This window comes from Calypte anna, chromosome 5A, assembly GCF_003957555.1.
Source record: "Calypte anna isolate BGI_N300 chromosome 5A, bCalAnn1_v1.p, whole genome shotgun sequence".
Taxonomy (NCBI): domain Eukaryota; kingdom Metazoa; phylum Chordata; class Aves; order Apodiformes; family Trochilidae; genus Calypte; species Calypte anna.
In genome coordinates this window covers 9,211,987-9,226,094 of record NC_044251.1, presented here as the reverse complement: position 1 = coordinate 9,226,094, position 14,108 = coordinate 9,211,987, and the positions used below count along the sequence as shown (strand labels likewise).

Sequence of the window (14,108 nt, the reverse complement as noted above, 5' to 3'; positions counted from 1 at the left end):
TCTAACCTGAGGGCTGCTGGTCATATGTGTGAACCCAGTGACTCATCTGGACAGTCAGCTGCTTTAAACCAGCTAGCAGCAACTTTGGGTGCTTCAGATGGTGATGTCTTGAGCAGGGTCTTGTGGTATCTTGTCCTAATCCTTGAGCCACTAAGAGGAATCTTGAAGAGCCTTCTGAATTTCTGCATCCATGCTGGTCAGGGGTGATTCCAGTATAGGGTCCCACACATAACAGCAATCCTAATTCAAGTGTCAAGATGTGTTCATTCTGACTATCCATGCACATGAGCTGATGGATGGACTTGTCTGTCAGGTGGACAGGGAGGAGGGGATCCACACCTGACAAAGAGATAATGGGGAGTGCTGAGAGAAGGACATGGAGAGACAGGAGGAAAATTATAATCAGGAAAGTTTCATCAAAACATTATTTTGCAGTCCCCAGAGCAGACTAAAGGGCCTATGAGACTAAAGAGGGCGACAGTACAATAAAAGGCAAGGTGATGGAAGAATAGAGGAACACATGTTCTGTGGCAAACAGGATGTGTATCATAAAATATAAAGAATCATAGAATGGTTCAGGTTGGAAGAGACCTTAAAGATCATCTAGCTCCACCCCCCCTGCATGGGCAGGGACACCTCCCATTACACCAGGTTGCTCAAAGCCCCATCCAACCTTCACATTCAACCTTCTAACCCCAGCCACAACTTGCTTGGGCAGCCTGTTCCAGTGTCTGACCACCCTCACAGGAAAGAATTTTTTCCTAATGTCTAACTTAAATCTCCCCTCTTAAAGTTTGACACCATTTCCCCTTGGCCCCTCTCATTGCACACGCATGTAAAAAGCCCTACCCCAGCTTTCCTGTAGCCCCCTTCAGATATTGGAAAGCTGTTATTAGGTCACCTCAGAGCCTCCTCTTCTCCAGGCTGAGCAACCCCAACTTCCTCAGCCTGGCTTAATAGGGAGCTGCTCCAGCCCTCTGATCATTTTAGTGTCTCTCCTCTGGACACGTTCTAGGAGCTCTGTGTCCTTCTTATGCTGGGGACTCCAGAACTGGACACAGTGCTCCAGGTGGGGTCTCACAAGAGCAGAGCAGAGGGGGAGAATCACCTCCCTTGACCAGGGGTCTATGCTTCTGCTGATGCAGCCTAGGACATGGATGGCTTCCTGGGCTGCAAATGCACATTGATGGTTCATGTTAAGCTTCTAAATATATATTTCACTGTTGTTCTTGTCTTGGACAAAAAAACCCCAACAATGAGAGCTGATCAACTGTCACAGTTGGTTACTTCCTTTTGACAGCAATCGTCTATTCTCCTATAACTGCTGAGACTTCTGCCTCATTAGCCTTCCCTTCAATGATCCGTGTCCGTCATGCAGCTAAGCTTTGAGGTCAGGCACTGCTCCTGGCAGCAGGTCAAGGTTCTCTGGAGGAAGCAAACACTGCTCTGAGGAGTTTCTTGAACCCCTCTGGAGTTACCTTCCACCAGCACCCTATCCAGCTGGGATCCAGGTTTGTCTCAGGCAGAAGCCCATCATGCCCTGTGCTTGGCTCCCCACAGGAGGGGTGGAAGAAGGAAGGTGGGAGAGGCTCTGTGTAACTACTGTGCATCTGTCCTGGGTTGTAGCAAGGAGGAAGAGGGTGAGAGTGGGAAGGAAAAGCATCAGTGGTGGTCAGTGGAGCTTTTGTAACTTCACACTATTGCTCTGGCAACAGGAGTCCTGCTGTGGGCAGGAGGTAGAGGTCTGCATTCCTCCTAGCAGAAGTAATCCTTCCAGCAGCAGTAATCTCTTCAGGTCCCCAGTACAATGGGGACAAAGCATCCTCTTCCCCTGATAGGGGAAAACTTGATGACCCAGAGCCACACTGAATCTGCCCTGCTCACACAGCAGCTGGGTGGCAGAGGTGAGAATTAAACCCAAGTCCTAGCTATGAGGCTTGTGTTTCTGTCTTCCCATAAGCATGGCCAGGAGCTGCCCAAGGCAGAGCTTCTGCTTAAGGCTGGAGTGTAACATGAGGTAGTAACATCAGGTCACAGTGGAAGCATCAGAGCAGAGTCTCTGGTGGGCCCATGTCCTTCTCAGTAGAGCAACTGATGCTGGGGGGGCACTATCCTTAACAGCTAGAAGTTCTGTGGCTAAGTTAGGAAACTGATTTCTGGGCATGGCTGGGACATTCCAAAGAGACAAAAGGGAACAGGCACTGATGCCCAGGTGACTGAAGGAGGTGGTGATGTGCTGCAGAGGTTGTGATGGGGTACTGAACAGCAGAACTGATGACTGCTATGCACTGTCTGACTCTGTGCATCCACCTAACTTTTCTGTGCCCTTGCTTTCTCATGTGTGAAGCGGAGATAAGGATATTTTCCTGACTCAGCTAGAGAACGGTGAAGGTTAGTTTGGTAAGAGCATTAGGAGGAAGCCTTAGCAGGGGTACACAGAAATTTGGTGCTTTGGTTTATAAAGTTATTTGGCAGGAGGGAAATTACAGAACATCTCATGTGTGTCATTTCAGCCCTGGGAGCCTCCCAGACAGATACACACAGAGCAACAGGGAATGAGGCATTTCCAAATTCCACACAGTGTTTCATATTCATAAATATCTCCAAGATAGAGATTGCTTATCTCTTTATGGACTTTGTTTGTGTCTGTTTGTAGATAAGCTCATGGAAGAAACAGAAGAGCTGTGTCTGCAGAGGGAGCAAAAAGAGGTGAGTGTTCATCATAAGCCAATTCTCTTCATCTTCCATGTGGCAGGACTGGGAGGTTCGAGCTGTTGGTTTGAGATCACACCAGATTGCAGAGAGGGAGGCTGCAGAGCCAAAATTTTTTCCAGCTGACCTCTGGGCTCTGTGGATAAAGAGAAGTATAAGAGCACTGCCATGAGTTGGCTCCTGGAGGTGTATCCCTGCTCCCATTCCCAGGCACTTTCCATGCAGCATGCTTGTGATTGTGTCTTCAGGAGGACCAGGGAGGAAGATCAGATTAAACTCATTCACTAGGTTGAACTAAACACTTGTTATTTTATGGACTCAGGAGAACTCTGGCAATCAACCTTTCTGTCTCCCCAGTTAGAAAGTAAAAAAACCAAACCTGACATTGTTCTAGTGTAGAGAAACCATTCTGAGAAAACAAGGAGCCGTGAAAAGCAACATGGTTTCTCCTTTGGACACATCAGAGATGGGGAAAATAATAAATATTGCAGCAGGAAAAGTCTAAGAGAACACTCCCTTAGATGTCACTATTATGCCTTAGTTTTTCAAGGGTTTTTTTATTTTCAGTTTTTTTTCCCAAAACTATTCCTAGCTTATATTTGCTTAATATAATAAAAGTAGCTTATTCTCATATTTACACCAAATCTAGACTGGTTTTCATATCATAAGATGATTGTAAGATAGCTTTGCAAGTGGGTTGTCCTATTACACAGTAGGAAAGTCTGCATGTAGACCACCACATTGCAATTTCAGACTGTTCCATGCTCTTTTCCAGTTAATCCAGAATAACCATCACACCTCTTTAGCAAGAAGATTGCAGTGCTGACCTAGGCTTCCTAATGCTTTCCCTCTCTCTGCACATTTCTGCAGAGCTAAAGTCCAAAGGTAGCTTGGATATTCCTGTATGGCTGAGCTGCTTCTGCCTTTGCTGGGAGACATCCTTTTCTGGTGAGGTAGCCTGATGCTCAGCCCCACAGCCATAGGGAGGTAAATGCCCTTGTCTGAAGACCCTGGGACAAATCTCTGCTCTTACACAGTTATGCCAAATATCTCCATTGCCCACAAAGAGTAGATGGGACCAGGTTTGCTGATGAAGGAATGCATATATAGCTCTCTGAGCTGTGATGGTCTGAGCTGCTGTGAGCCCGGAGGCTTCAGAGCAGTGCCTTGCGAAAGCAGCTCGAGCCATGGATCTTGAGCAGGATTTATGAATTTACCTGGTGTCAGTGCTGTTTTGTGACCTGCCTGGGCCTGCAGTAGGAGTTCTGCCCAGCAGCTAGGACATCTTATCTGCAAGGGGACCTGGCCAGGAGTGGGAATCTTGCTGTGCTTTGTCCCTGTCTCCATCCACCTGCAGTAGGTATTGGTACAGTGGCTCCTTCTTGGCTAGGGCAAGAAACTATTTGACTGCTTGAGGATGGCTTGTGGTTTTCAGTGTTCTTCAAGCACAGTTTTATTAGCACAAAAGTGGCAGGCTGATTAAACTGGTCAAAGCCATACTGTTTGTGTTTTCCTGCCCCAGTGGGGATGGGAAGCAAGGCTGTGATAGTGGAAATATCACACTTCAGGTGCAACAGTACTGGGGCTGTCACATTCCTGCCTGGGCCTTCTGTGCATGTGGGTGCCTGGAAATCACACATCCATGTTGAGTCCAGCTTTCCCAGGGAGAGTTGGACCTTCTGTATACATCCAGCAGCCCTGATCTATGCAGGGAGCATGTCTGGGACTTCGATGTGCCTGGTAACCTGGCTGTGACTTCTGGATGTCTTCCTCAGCTAACCTTGCCCCTGGACAAAAGTGTGGGGAGTCAGCCACCCAGTGGCTCTGCATAGCTCAAGTTAAAAGTTCAAGGCATTGATAACAGGGAAGCCTTTCTTAAATGTAAGTGTGTCAGCAGAATATATTCCTGTTTTCTCTTTGGATCCAGGAACTTGAGCGTCTGAACCAGATCCTGGAGGCAGAGAAGCACAGGTTTGAAGAGGTGGTACGGGAGCTGCGGCTGGAGCAGGAACAGATCAGGAGGTGAGACAGGGAAAGAACATGATTTCCCACACTGAGCAGGAATGTTGGTGCAGTGGTGAATCAAAGGTGTTCATAAAATTCACTTGTTTTGTGCATGTAGGAAGGAGATAAATGCTGTATTGACCAAAGCAGGAACTGTCGAGATCTGCTTACGTGCTATCGCTTGAGTGATCCCTAGAACACAGCTTTGCTTTGTTTTGTGTTCAGGGCTCCAGCAACCTCCTTTTCAAAGGGCTGGGACATGAGCAAGCCCCAGATCAGTTGGGGTAGCACGGCAATGGATAGGTGCTGGAGGATCTCAGAGAGGTAGCTTGTTTGTTTGACTGGCCAACCATGAAGCTGCAGACATCTGAATCTGTATTTCCACCATCAGCTGAATGACTCTGAGTGGATGATGAAGTTTCCTCACCAAGAATAATTTTGTAATTTTAAGAGTTGCTGTGCAAAATATGGACAGCAAATGTATTTAGAAAGGGAAGAATCCAAGTGTTTTGCTCTGAGTGTTGAAAGGGATGTTTTACCATTGTCCTCTTCTTTTTCCTTTTCTCTCCCTAAATAGCTTCTCGGAAAGGCCAGCATAGTTTTGCAAATGTTTTTGTTTTCATAGACTTATAGTATCCCTTAGATATGACAGCCCTGTCTAAGATCTCCCAGTTGCAACTGTAGCCTTGCCCTTTCTAGAAGAGCAGTAGGTTTTAGTTTGACAATCAAGAGGCACAGTAAAGTTCCTGGATATTTGTAATGTGTTTAAGGCATGATGCTTGCTGGCATGTTCCTGACTCTTCAGGGCTGCCACAGGTTGCAGGTTCTGTGCTGAGAGATTCACAGCCTGGGCTAATGTGGGGCTTGTGTTCCCCTGCAACAGCTGTCATCACCCTTTCTGCTTCTGTAGGGAGCTGGAGCTCACAGCCCACTCCCTTAAAGGAGTGGAGGAAGAAAAAAAAGAGTTGCGAAGCCTGACACAGTCCTTACAGAACAACCTAGAGGTGAGTGACCAGTTCTCCTCTCTGAGTGACATCTTGGGAACAACCCAGGAGAAATTACCAGGGCTGAAAGCAATGCTGTCCCATGGAATGAATCTAGCATCCACTAGAGCAGCAGAGAGGGATTCCTTGTTTGCACAAGGAAGCATGGTTCCCAGAGAATCATACCATGTGAGAATTTAGGAAAAAGGAGTGCTGATTTATTAAACACTTTCTTTACTTGGTATCACTCCAGTGAATTGAAGCAAAGTGGCTTTTCTAAATGCATACAATTTTTGAAATTTCCATACAGCTGGCCTGCTGAAGCCCAATGTCACCCTTAATGTCTGAGTCCGATCCTGCAAGTTTATACAAAAATCTTTTGCTGATTTTCCTTTGAAATTTTTTCCTTGCCCATGGTTATGGGTATGAAAGAACTGGAAAGCTAAGGATAGAGCATTCATGCTCTAGTTGTACAATGGACCAAACACTTCACAAGCAAACAGCACAGTGTGTCCTTATCACCCCATAGTTAGAAGTACCATAGAGGGGATACCTCTAGTTCATACTGAGGAGCAAGGTAAGGAGGCAAGGCAGGAAAGCTGCCCACACTGATGATGCACTAGAAAAGCAAAAGAGCTAGGTCCTTGCCAGCATATCATGTCAAAGAGCAGCATCCAGGCCCTTGCTCCCTTGTATAGTGAAGGCCATGGTGGAGACTTGCTGCTGAAGAGTCAGGTAGGAAGGGAGAACCCTCATCTTGTTAATCCTGTTTTTAATCTGAATGAGGAATGTGGATGTTGGGATGGAAGGATTCAATAGGGAGGAGTCAGGCAGGAACAGGAGAAGAAATATTAAACTTGGCTGATATTTATAACCTCTGCCCTTCAAGGAACTCTCCTTGGAAAAGCAGCAAATGCTGGAGATGCTGGAAGAAAATGAGAGCCAGCTCCCACCTCCAACCAGCCCCAGCAAGGAGCAGGGCCCTATCTGGGGACTGCACTGCAGCCTACAAGAGATTGAACAGAAGATGCAGCAACTTCTGGAGGAGAAACTCCTGGCAGAAAAGAGGTAAAGTAAGAGCAGGGCCTTTTCTGGTGGTGCCAGAGATGTGATGCCTTCCATCATGAAGGTGGTGGGGAAAGAGGCTGTTTTCCTCCTTGCAGGTGGGAGGCAATCCGAAAGGGTGTGGCTAAATATTTCCAGACTTAAAATTAGGATCACTTCAAAACTGTTCCCTCGTTTATTCTGACACTTTCAGTGAGGCAAGATCCTTCACAAATTCTATTCTTGAGTGTGGTAAAAGGAAGAAGACACGTCTACCCTGCTCAGGATTACTGGTGCCAAAGATGCAGCTGTCTGCTGACTTGCTTCTTGGTTGCCAACACAGGACATATCTCCAAGCTTGTCTGGTTCCCATGGCAGGACTTCAAGTTATAAACTCTTTAGAGGAGACAGAGGGAGGCAGGGCAGCTGAACTCCTTGCTGCTGCTTGGACCTGCTCTTTTCAAATCAGGGCTTAGGCACATGAATACATTTGGTGTTCATGGACTTGTCCATGGCAAGTGTTTGGTGCTCCTGAACCTCATCTGGAGCTTGAGAATGTTTCATCTAAGAACTGTCCACCTAACTTTCTCCAGCAATGCCTCTGCTATTGAAGTGAAACAGACAGTGCTCCTATTAGCAGCTCTTTGCTCAGGACAGACAGGTAGTTAAACATTGGCCTGTCACAATACTGAGCCCCTTCTTTCCTGAGAGTTGTGATGGGCTGAAAATGGTCTTTGTCCTTTGTGCTGTGCATCAGGATGAAGGAGAATGAGGAGCGGTCCCGAGCCCTGGAGGAGGAGCGGGCGTTTTACTCTTCCCAGTCCCAAGCTCTGCAGAACTCACTCTCGGAGCTGACTGCAGAGAAGCAGCAGACGGAGAGAGACCTCAAGGTGTACCCCCTGTGCATGTTGCATATTGCTGTACCTGGGCCCAGAGTTCTCTCATTTTCCCTTTTAGTTCACCCCCTATCAAGACTTAGTTTTATTTTTTCATTTTGGGATTGAAAATCTTCATTTGTTGTGCTTCATAGCATGGTAGCTATGTGAAGATGACATGCTGTGTCTATGTAGCAATACTATTTATTTTCTCAGTTCTGATTAACCCATCCAGTAAAAGTCTTTCCGTTTGCTATTGTGAAAGCATCATCAAAAGATGAAAGAAGGAAAAAGAAGTAGGAGAGGAAAGTAGATACAATCAAGAATAAAGATAATGTCAAAGAAATAATAATATGAGCAAAGCTGAGTAGAAATCTTCCCTCCCCACTTGTGCTCAGAGAATCAGACTTAAGATCTGTAAATTTTCAGAACCCTTTCCATGAACTTGGGTTCAAAAGCAGAGCAACTGGTGAGGTGCCATCTTCCTAGTAGTGGAAGATACCTTAATCTATGCAAAGATTATTGGACAAAGCATGACATTATATTGTAATCTAGATAATGCAAAGGTTATGTTTATTATCAGCTGTTTGGCACTCAATCTTCTGCTACAAATATTTTGTCAAGAAAACCCTGATTTTTCTTTTTACTGAACCTCCAAGATTTTCTTGTCCTGTAACCTTCCACTTTGCCAAACTAAATCTAAGTTGACTTAAGTGGCAGTAGTTTTTCTCATTTGCTAAGCTCCTACTGATATTGTCCTTTATTTCTATCTTTTTTGTGTGTGTTTTGTTTCTGAAACTAAGTCCTGTACACCCCTTTGTGGGAACTGACTGCCTGGACAGGGACTTCTGTAACGGCATGTAGTGATGGGATAAGAGGTACTGTTTTTAAGCTGGTAGAGGGTAGACTGAAGCTAAACATGAAGAAAAAATTATTTTCTGTGAGGGTGGTGAAATTCTGGCAGTGGTTGCCCAGGGAAGTTGTGTCTGCCCCCTCTCTGGAAGTGTTCAAGGCCAGGTTGGATGGGGCTGTGAGCAACCTGGTCTGGTGGGAGGTGTCCCTGCCCATGCAGGGGGTTGGAACTGAATGCTCTTTAATGTCCCTTTCAACCCAAACCATTCCATGGTGTGTCTGAGTGTGTCTGAGATGGTATGATGTCCTCCTGTTCCTGCTCAGCAGCAAGTACTCACATAAACACAAACTGACATGTTGAAATACCATATTTGATTCCATTTGGGTCATCTGAAAAGGGATTATTATTAAGACAAGCTGTTTTTCAGCAATTCTTATTCTCTTCGTCAGGCTGAGGTGAAGGTTCGCATGGATCTGGAGAAGAGACTGAGAGAAGCTGAGGAAGCATTGCAGAGCTTGGAGCAGGGCTTAAATTCTTTGGATCGCAACAAGGAGAAAGATGAGAAGATGAAAGCAGATGTCAGTAACTTGAGAAGTAAGTCAGTCATCCATCCTCTCTACTGATAAATGAGCTCTAAGAGAGGAAATATTTCTACCCATCTTTCCAGACACAAAAAGAAGTTCCCAAATTAGTAAAGCTTCACAGAGTATCTCAACTCCTATCTCAGCTCCTTGTATCTTAACCACACATTGCTTTTGAGGAGCCAGAATGTGCTATGCAGGCACTTGATGTTTTGCCCTCATGTAGCAACATGCTGGTAGGTGACTCAGCAGGTGAAGTTTGGATCCTTGCTCAGAGCTGAATCACTGTATCAGCACAGTACTGCTGTGCTGAGATGACTGCAGTCCTCAGGCCAGGTGTAAGACTCAGTTTCCCCACAGTTTATCCCTGGTTTTGCTTTCATCCTCAAGTATAGAGCAGGAAGAAGCTGTTATGAAGATGCTGTATCTGTGCAGTTAAAGTTTCAGTTTAGTGAAAGGTGGATACTGTGGGCTTAAACAGAATGTCAGAGTACAGTGGCATTCTGAGCACTGTTACCTATAAAGTATAAATACATTTAGAAATAGTGTATCCATAAAAATGTTTCTAATATATATTTATAATTTATATAGACATATATGTACATTAAATAAGTATAATCCAGTAAATTCTGCATCAGATTTCTAAATTGAGACAAAAGGGCAGATTCTGAACCTCATCCTGCTGGCTCAGAGCCATGGTAAGAAAACAGCTACTGTGGAAGGGCTGAGTTCAGCATTTAGCTAGAACTGAGCTACCTGCACAGGGCATGTGAGTAAACCCTGGCACTGAATGTCTCTTGACACTGATTTCCAATCTTGGATTTTGACCAATGTTGTCTTCAAAAGGGTAGAAATGTGTTGATGAGCAAAACACTATAGAAAGTGAGGGACCAGCAATATTTTCATTAACTTCAGTCTCAAGTTGTCATCTCAGTCCTTCCAAGTGATTCCTGCAGCTCTGCTCTGCGCTTTCGTGTAAAAGTTGGGTCCCATTAGCATGTGTGGACTCTGAACAGGCAGGAGGCCATCAAGACTGAACTGGCAGAAGATATGCTGGTTAGATCAGAAGGGAAAATGAGCCAGGAAGAGATTGGGCAGATCAGGACAGACTAACATTGTCATTGGCTTTGCATGACTACTTAGACATGACTACTTAGACATGACTACTTTTAGAAGTCTTTCAAAGAAAGTGCTACGAGATTCAGACCCCTCTGTTGCAAGAGACTTGAGAAGTTTTATCATAATATCAGAAGCTTTTAGCAGGGGACTAATGAGCAGTTGTGTGAATGATTGATAGGGAATGAAATATGCATTTGTTGGGCACTGGTGATTTTTATAGCTTTGAACTTGTTAATTCTGATGATATTCTAGAGCTTCATGAACTGCATGTCATGAATATCTAGGGAGATGATGAATGCCATTATCTGGCTGAGCCTATGAGCTAGTGCAGTCCCTTGTGACTCGTTCATTGCTTGAAATGTTTGTGCCACCACTGCTCAAAGTAGTGTCATCTCCTCAGAGTTCTTTGAAGAGTGCATCCGCAATGCTGAGCTGGAGGCCAAGATGCCTGTGATCATGAAGAACTCTGTGTACATCCACAAGGCTGCCACTCGTCGCATAAAGAGCTGCCGCTTCCACCGCCGGAGAACCAGCGCTTCCTGGAATGACTGTAGGTATTGGGCAGCTTCTTACTCTGTATCCTACAGGAGCAGCTATGTGCAGATTAGGGTGACAGAGCAGCAAGGTCTGCCAATGTCATTCATGTTTCATATTCCCTAGAAGTAGAATGGAGCTATGGAGAAAGCTTCCTCACGCAGAGAGCAGACACTAAGTCTGTGTACCAGTTGCCTTTTTCTTCATGGATGTTGAAAGGTGGTCCTGAGCCCCTAAAAAACCATATGCTTTAAGCCAGTTTCATCTGAATTCTTGATCAGAGACTGAGTTAAGTTGGAGGGGACACCTGGAAGCTGTCCTGTCCAACCCAGTGCTCATAGTGGCTACCTGCAAGATTAGATCAGGTTCTATGTAGAACCCTAAAACAGAGGCAGCTGTAAAGAAGAAAAGCGTGTTTCCAGGATGTCAGCATTTTCCTCTGAAAACTAGAAGGTGAAGCTGAGTGCAAGGCTTAGCTCAACCCTTGCCAGGCTCTCAGATGTGTTCATCACATGGCTTGTCTGCTCTAGTGAAGCTTTGTCTTCAGTTTGTGTCCCTCATGCAGAGTGCTGACCTTTCTGTGCTGCTCTTGTTTCAGTGAAGCAGTCCCAGTCCTTCATCTTCTCGCACACAGAACCTGAAAATATTGAGGAGCTGAAAGAAGCAGCCAAAAGACTGAGCCAGGACCATCAGTTCAGGGAAACTCTCTACCAAATAATGAGATCACAAAAGGATTCTGCTTTCGGGGATGAAAAGTGACTCTTGTTGGCAGGAGGCTTCTGATCTCAACTTGCCTTCAGCTCTTCAGAAGTTATGCCATTGGGTACTAGGATCAGAAGGGAGATTTGCCCTTTGGTGGGGAAAGTGGGAGAATATTGTTTGTAGGCAATTCCTTCAGTTAGAGGCTTTGCTTTAGCTTGAATGCTGCCTGTAGCCTTTCAGTACCCTCTCTGCTGATCACTTCAAATCTGTTTGCTGCAGCTGCTTACGTTAGGCCATGTTTTGCCAAGGTACCATGGTCAGTGTTAATGTGAACCACAGGCCATAGCTTAGGAAGTGACTCTCCTTTCCTGTCCAGTCTGTCTGCCATACACAAGTGCTTCTGCTAAAGCCCTTTGTCAGCTCCCAGACAGTGTAATCTCCCAAGCTGGACACAGCTTATCCAATTCTGCCTGATTCCCTCTGGGAAACAGCTTGCAGAACACCTCTAGTCATGAGCACTTTGGTGGGGCATGTTTCCTAGCACATTTCCTGAAGACCATAGCAGTCCCAACCTGCCAAGCACAGGCAATACAAGATGAAGACAACCTGAGGATGCTGTGAACTTGGCTCTGAGGAGGATCATGTGCAGAGAAGAGCATTGTTGCAGGCTGGTGGACAGGTTGTGTTGTGTTGACTGTAGGCAGAACACCCTGGGGCCACCTTTGCAGTTTTTTTAAATGAGGACATCTTGGCTGTATCACTGCCAGAAGGAGAAGCAAAGCTATGTGCTGCAGGAGGTGGCATCTCTAGGCAAATTCAGTGTGGAGGACCCCTTGACTGAGCTCTGATGGCTTTCTCATCAGCTCTCCAAAACAAGCTAGAGGACAGGTGGGTGAGAAGTGTCCAGCAGCGCTCTGCCACTCAGAGAATTCGACATTGTCAGCAATAAGCTGTTAGGGCTGTGGAAGTGTGGAAAGTAATTTCTGTATGTGCTGCAGTGAATAGGCTGTGTCCAAGGCTTTGTACTGCTCTCCACCAGTCCTCTTAATTCCAATCCAGGTCGAACTGTGTTGGCAGAATCGCTGTGGTCAGCCTATTCAGGGCTGGACTTTTGGCTGCCTCGGTCCCCTCTCAAGTGCTCACTATGTGGTTATTGAAGGGCAGGATTTACCCTGCGTGGGGTTATCTTGTATGTTAGAGGAGAGAAATCACTGTTGTGGAAATTTTGCAACCTCTCCCACCAATTTTAAGCAAGCAGCTGACTAACAATTGCCCATGATGTAGTAGCAGCACTGCCTGGTTCTTACAGGGAACGTGACAAGCACACTGAGTAATGCTGTTATCCCTGCAGTATAAATTGAGAAACAAAGGAATAAAGAATACAAAGATGAATGAAGTTATCACCAGAGGTACAGCTAGGGCTCAGAAGGTCTTGAGTGCAGATTTACTGAGGCTTTCAGGGCTGTACTCTCATCAATACCCCTGGATATTTCATATGCCCAAGTGACACTGGGGTAGCTGCTTACCTGTCCCACATAGATTGTGACACTGTCCAGTCCCAGGCTCTGTCTTCTGGCATCATTCCCTATCAATTAAGTGCTGTTTCTAGTCAGAAGATGGGGATGAGGCTGGAAAGAGAATGCTGGCTTGCCAGCTGGAAGAGAGGTGTTGATGCTAGGTGCAGGAACATACTGGGAAGGTGTGATGCTCCTGAAGGGGATCACTCTGGTGTGATCCAGAGGAAAAGCACTGAAGGCACACACAGCCTGTACTTTTCATTTCAGGAAGGTACTGACCAGTATTCTTCTGCCAGGCAGTCACAGGGTCCAGCACTGAAGGCTGACATTTTTGTGATGACAGGTGATGCAAAGGGAACATAGAATTTCCATCTCTTCTTAGCATACCTAATCCTTCTGTGTTTTTTCCACTTGTGCTTGTGTGCTAGGAAGCTACAAATGAATTCTTGCTCCTAGAAGGCTGAAGAGCTGTGAGAAAGCAATACAGAGCTGGTTTCCCCTTTACAGTGTCCTCACATCATCTCTGGCTTTTTGCCAGTTACAAGGTCTGTATTATGTGAAGGGACAGGGAAAAGGACAGCCTGTAAGGAGCCAGGACAGGGAAAAGGAGACTATCTGTAATTCAGGCAGTCAGGAGAACCACCCTGTGGCTTGTGAATGTAGGACCTTTTGTATATTACCATCAAAAGCCACAATATCAGGATTTACAGAAGTATTGTACTCAGGAGGCGGTCACATCGGGTCTTCCTTTACTGTGCATATTAACAGCAATAAATAAATAGAAGTTATGCTGACTCTAAAGTGAATTCTGTGTTTTCTTGCTGTACTGTCACTGAAATGATGTTAAATTGCCTCTGCAGGAGCTGAGAGATATCATTGTGACACACTCATTTACTGCCAGTGCACTTTTCTGCACATCACCCTTCAAAAGGCCTGGCTGTGTGTAAAATGCTTTCGCCCTTGCAACTCTCTTTTGCTTTAAGAATCTATTTAAAGTTGTGGTTCCCACCTGTCAGTAACCACATGTGGCTTGTTGTATGACCTGCAGCACCTTTTTGCCCAGTGAGATAACATCCCTTCTTCTATATTAAGAAATTTAATTCTAACTCCAGACTTAATTCTAAAGCTGAAATGAAGGAAAGATTCAAATGAATACTTGGTCAGGTTGGTGAGTTTTGTCACCA

The 14,108-nt window shown here is 45.5% G+C and overlaps 1 protein-coding gene across 1 annotated transcript in view; it reads left to right on the top strand.

Moving 5' to 3' along the window:
- PLEKHD1 (pleckstrin homology and coiled-coil domain containing D1) overlaps nt 1–13,725 on the top strand; it is a 29,164-nt gene extending 15,439 nt beyond the window's left edge. Inside the window, exons 6-13 of the mRNA XM_008498691.2 lie at nt 2,657–2,709; nt 4,640–4,734; nt 5,627–5,720; nt 6,589–6,767; nt 7,501–7,633; nt 8,921–9,065; nt 10,572–10,721; nt 11,304–13,725. Coding sequence (XP_008496913.1) covers nt 2,657–2,709; nt 4,640–4,734; nt 5,627–5,720; nt 6,589–6,767; nt 7,501–7,633; nt 8,921–9,065; nt 10,572–10,721; nt 11,304–11,464 — 1,010 coding nt within the window. The 3' untranslated portion in view covers nt 11,465–13,725. The remainder of the gene's footprint in view (nt 1–2,656; nt 2,710–4,639; nt 4,735–5,626; nt 5,721–6,588; nt 6,768–7,500; nt 7,634–8,920; nt 9,066–10,571; nt 10,722–11,303) is intronic.
- The last annotated feature ends 383 nt before the right edge of the window (nt 13,726–14,108 follow it).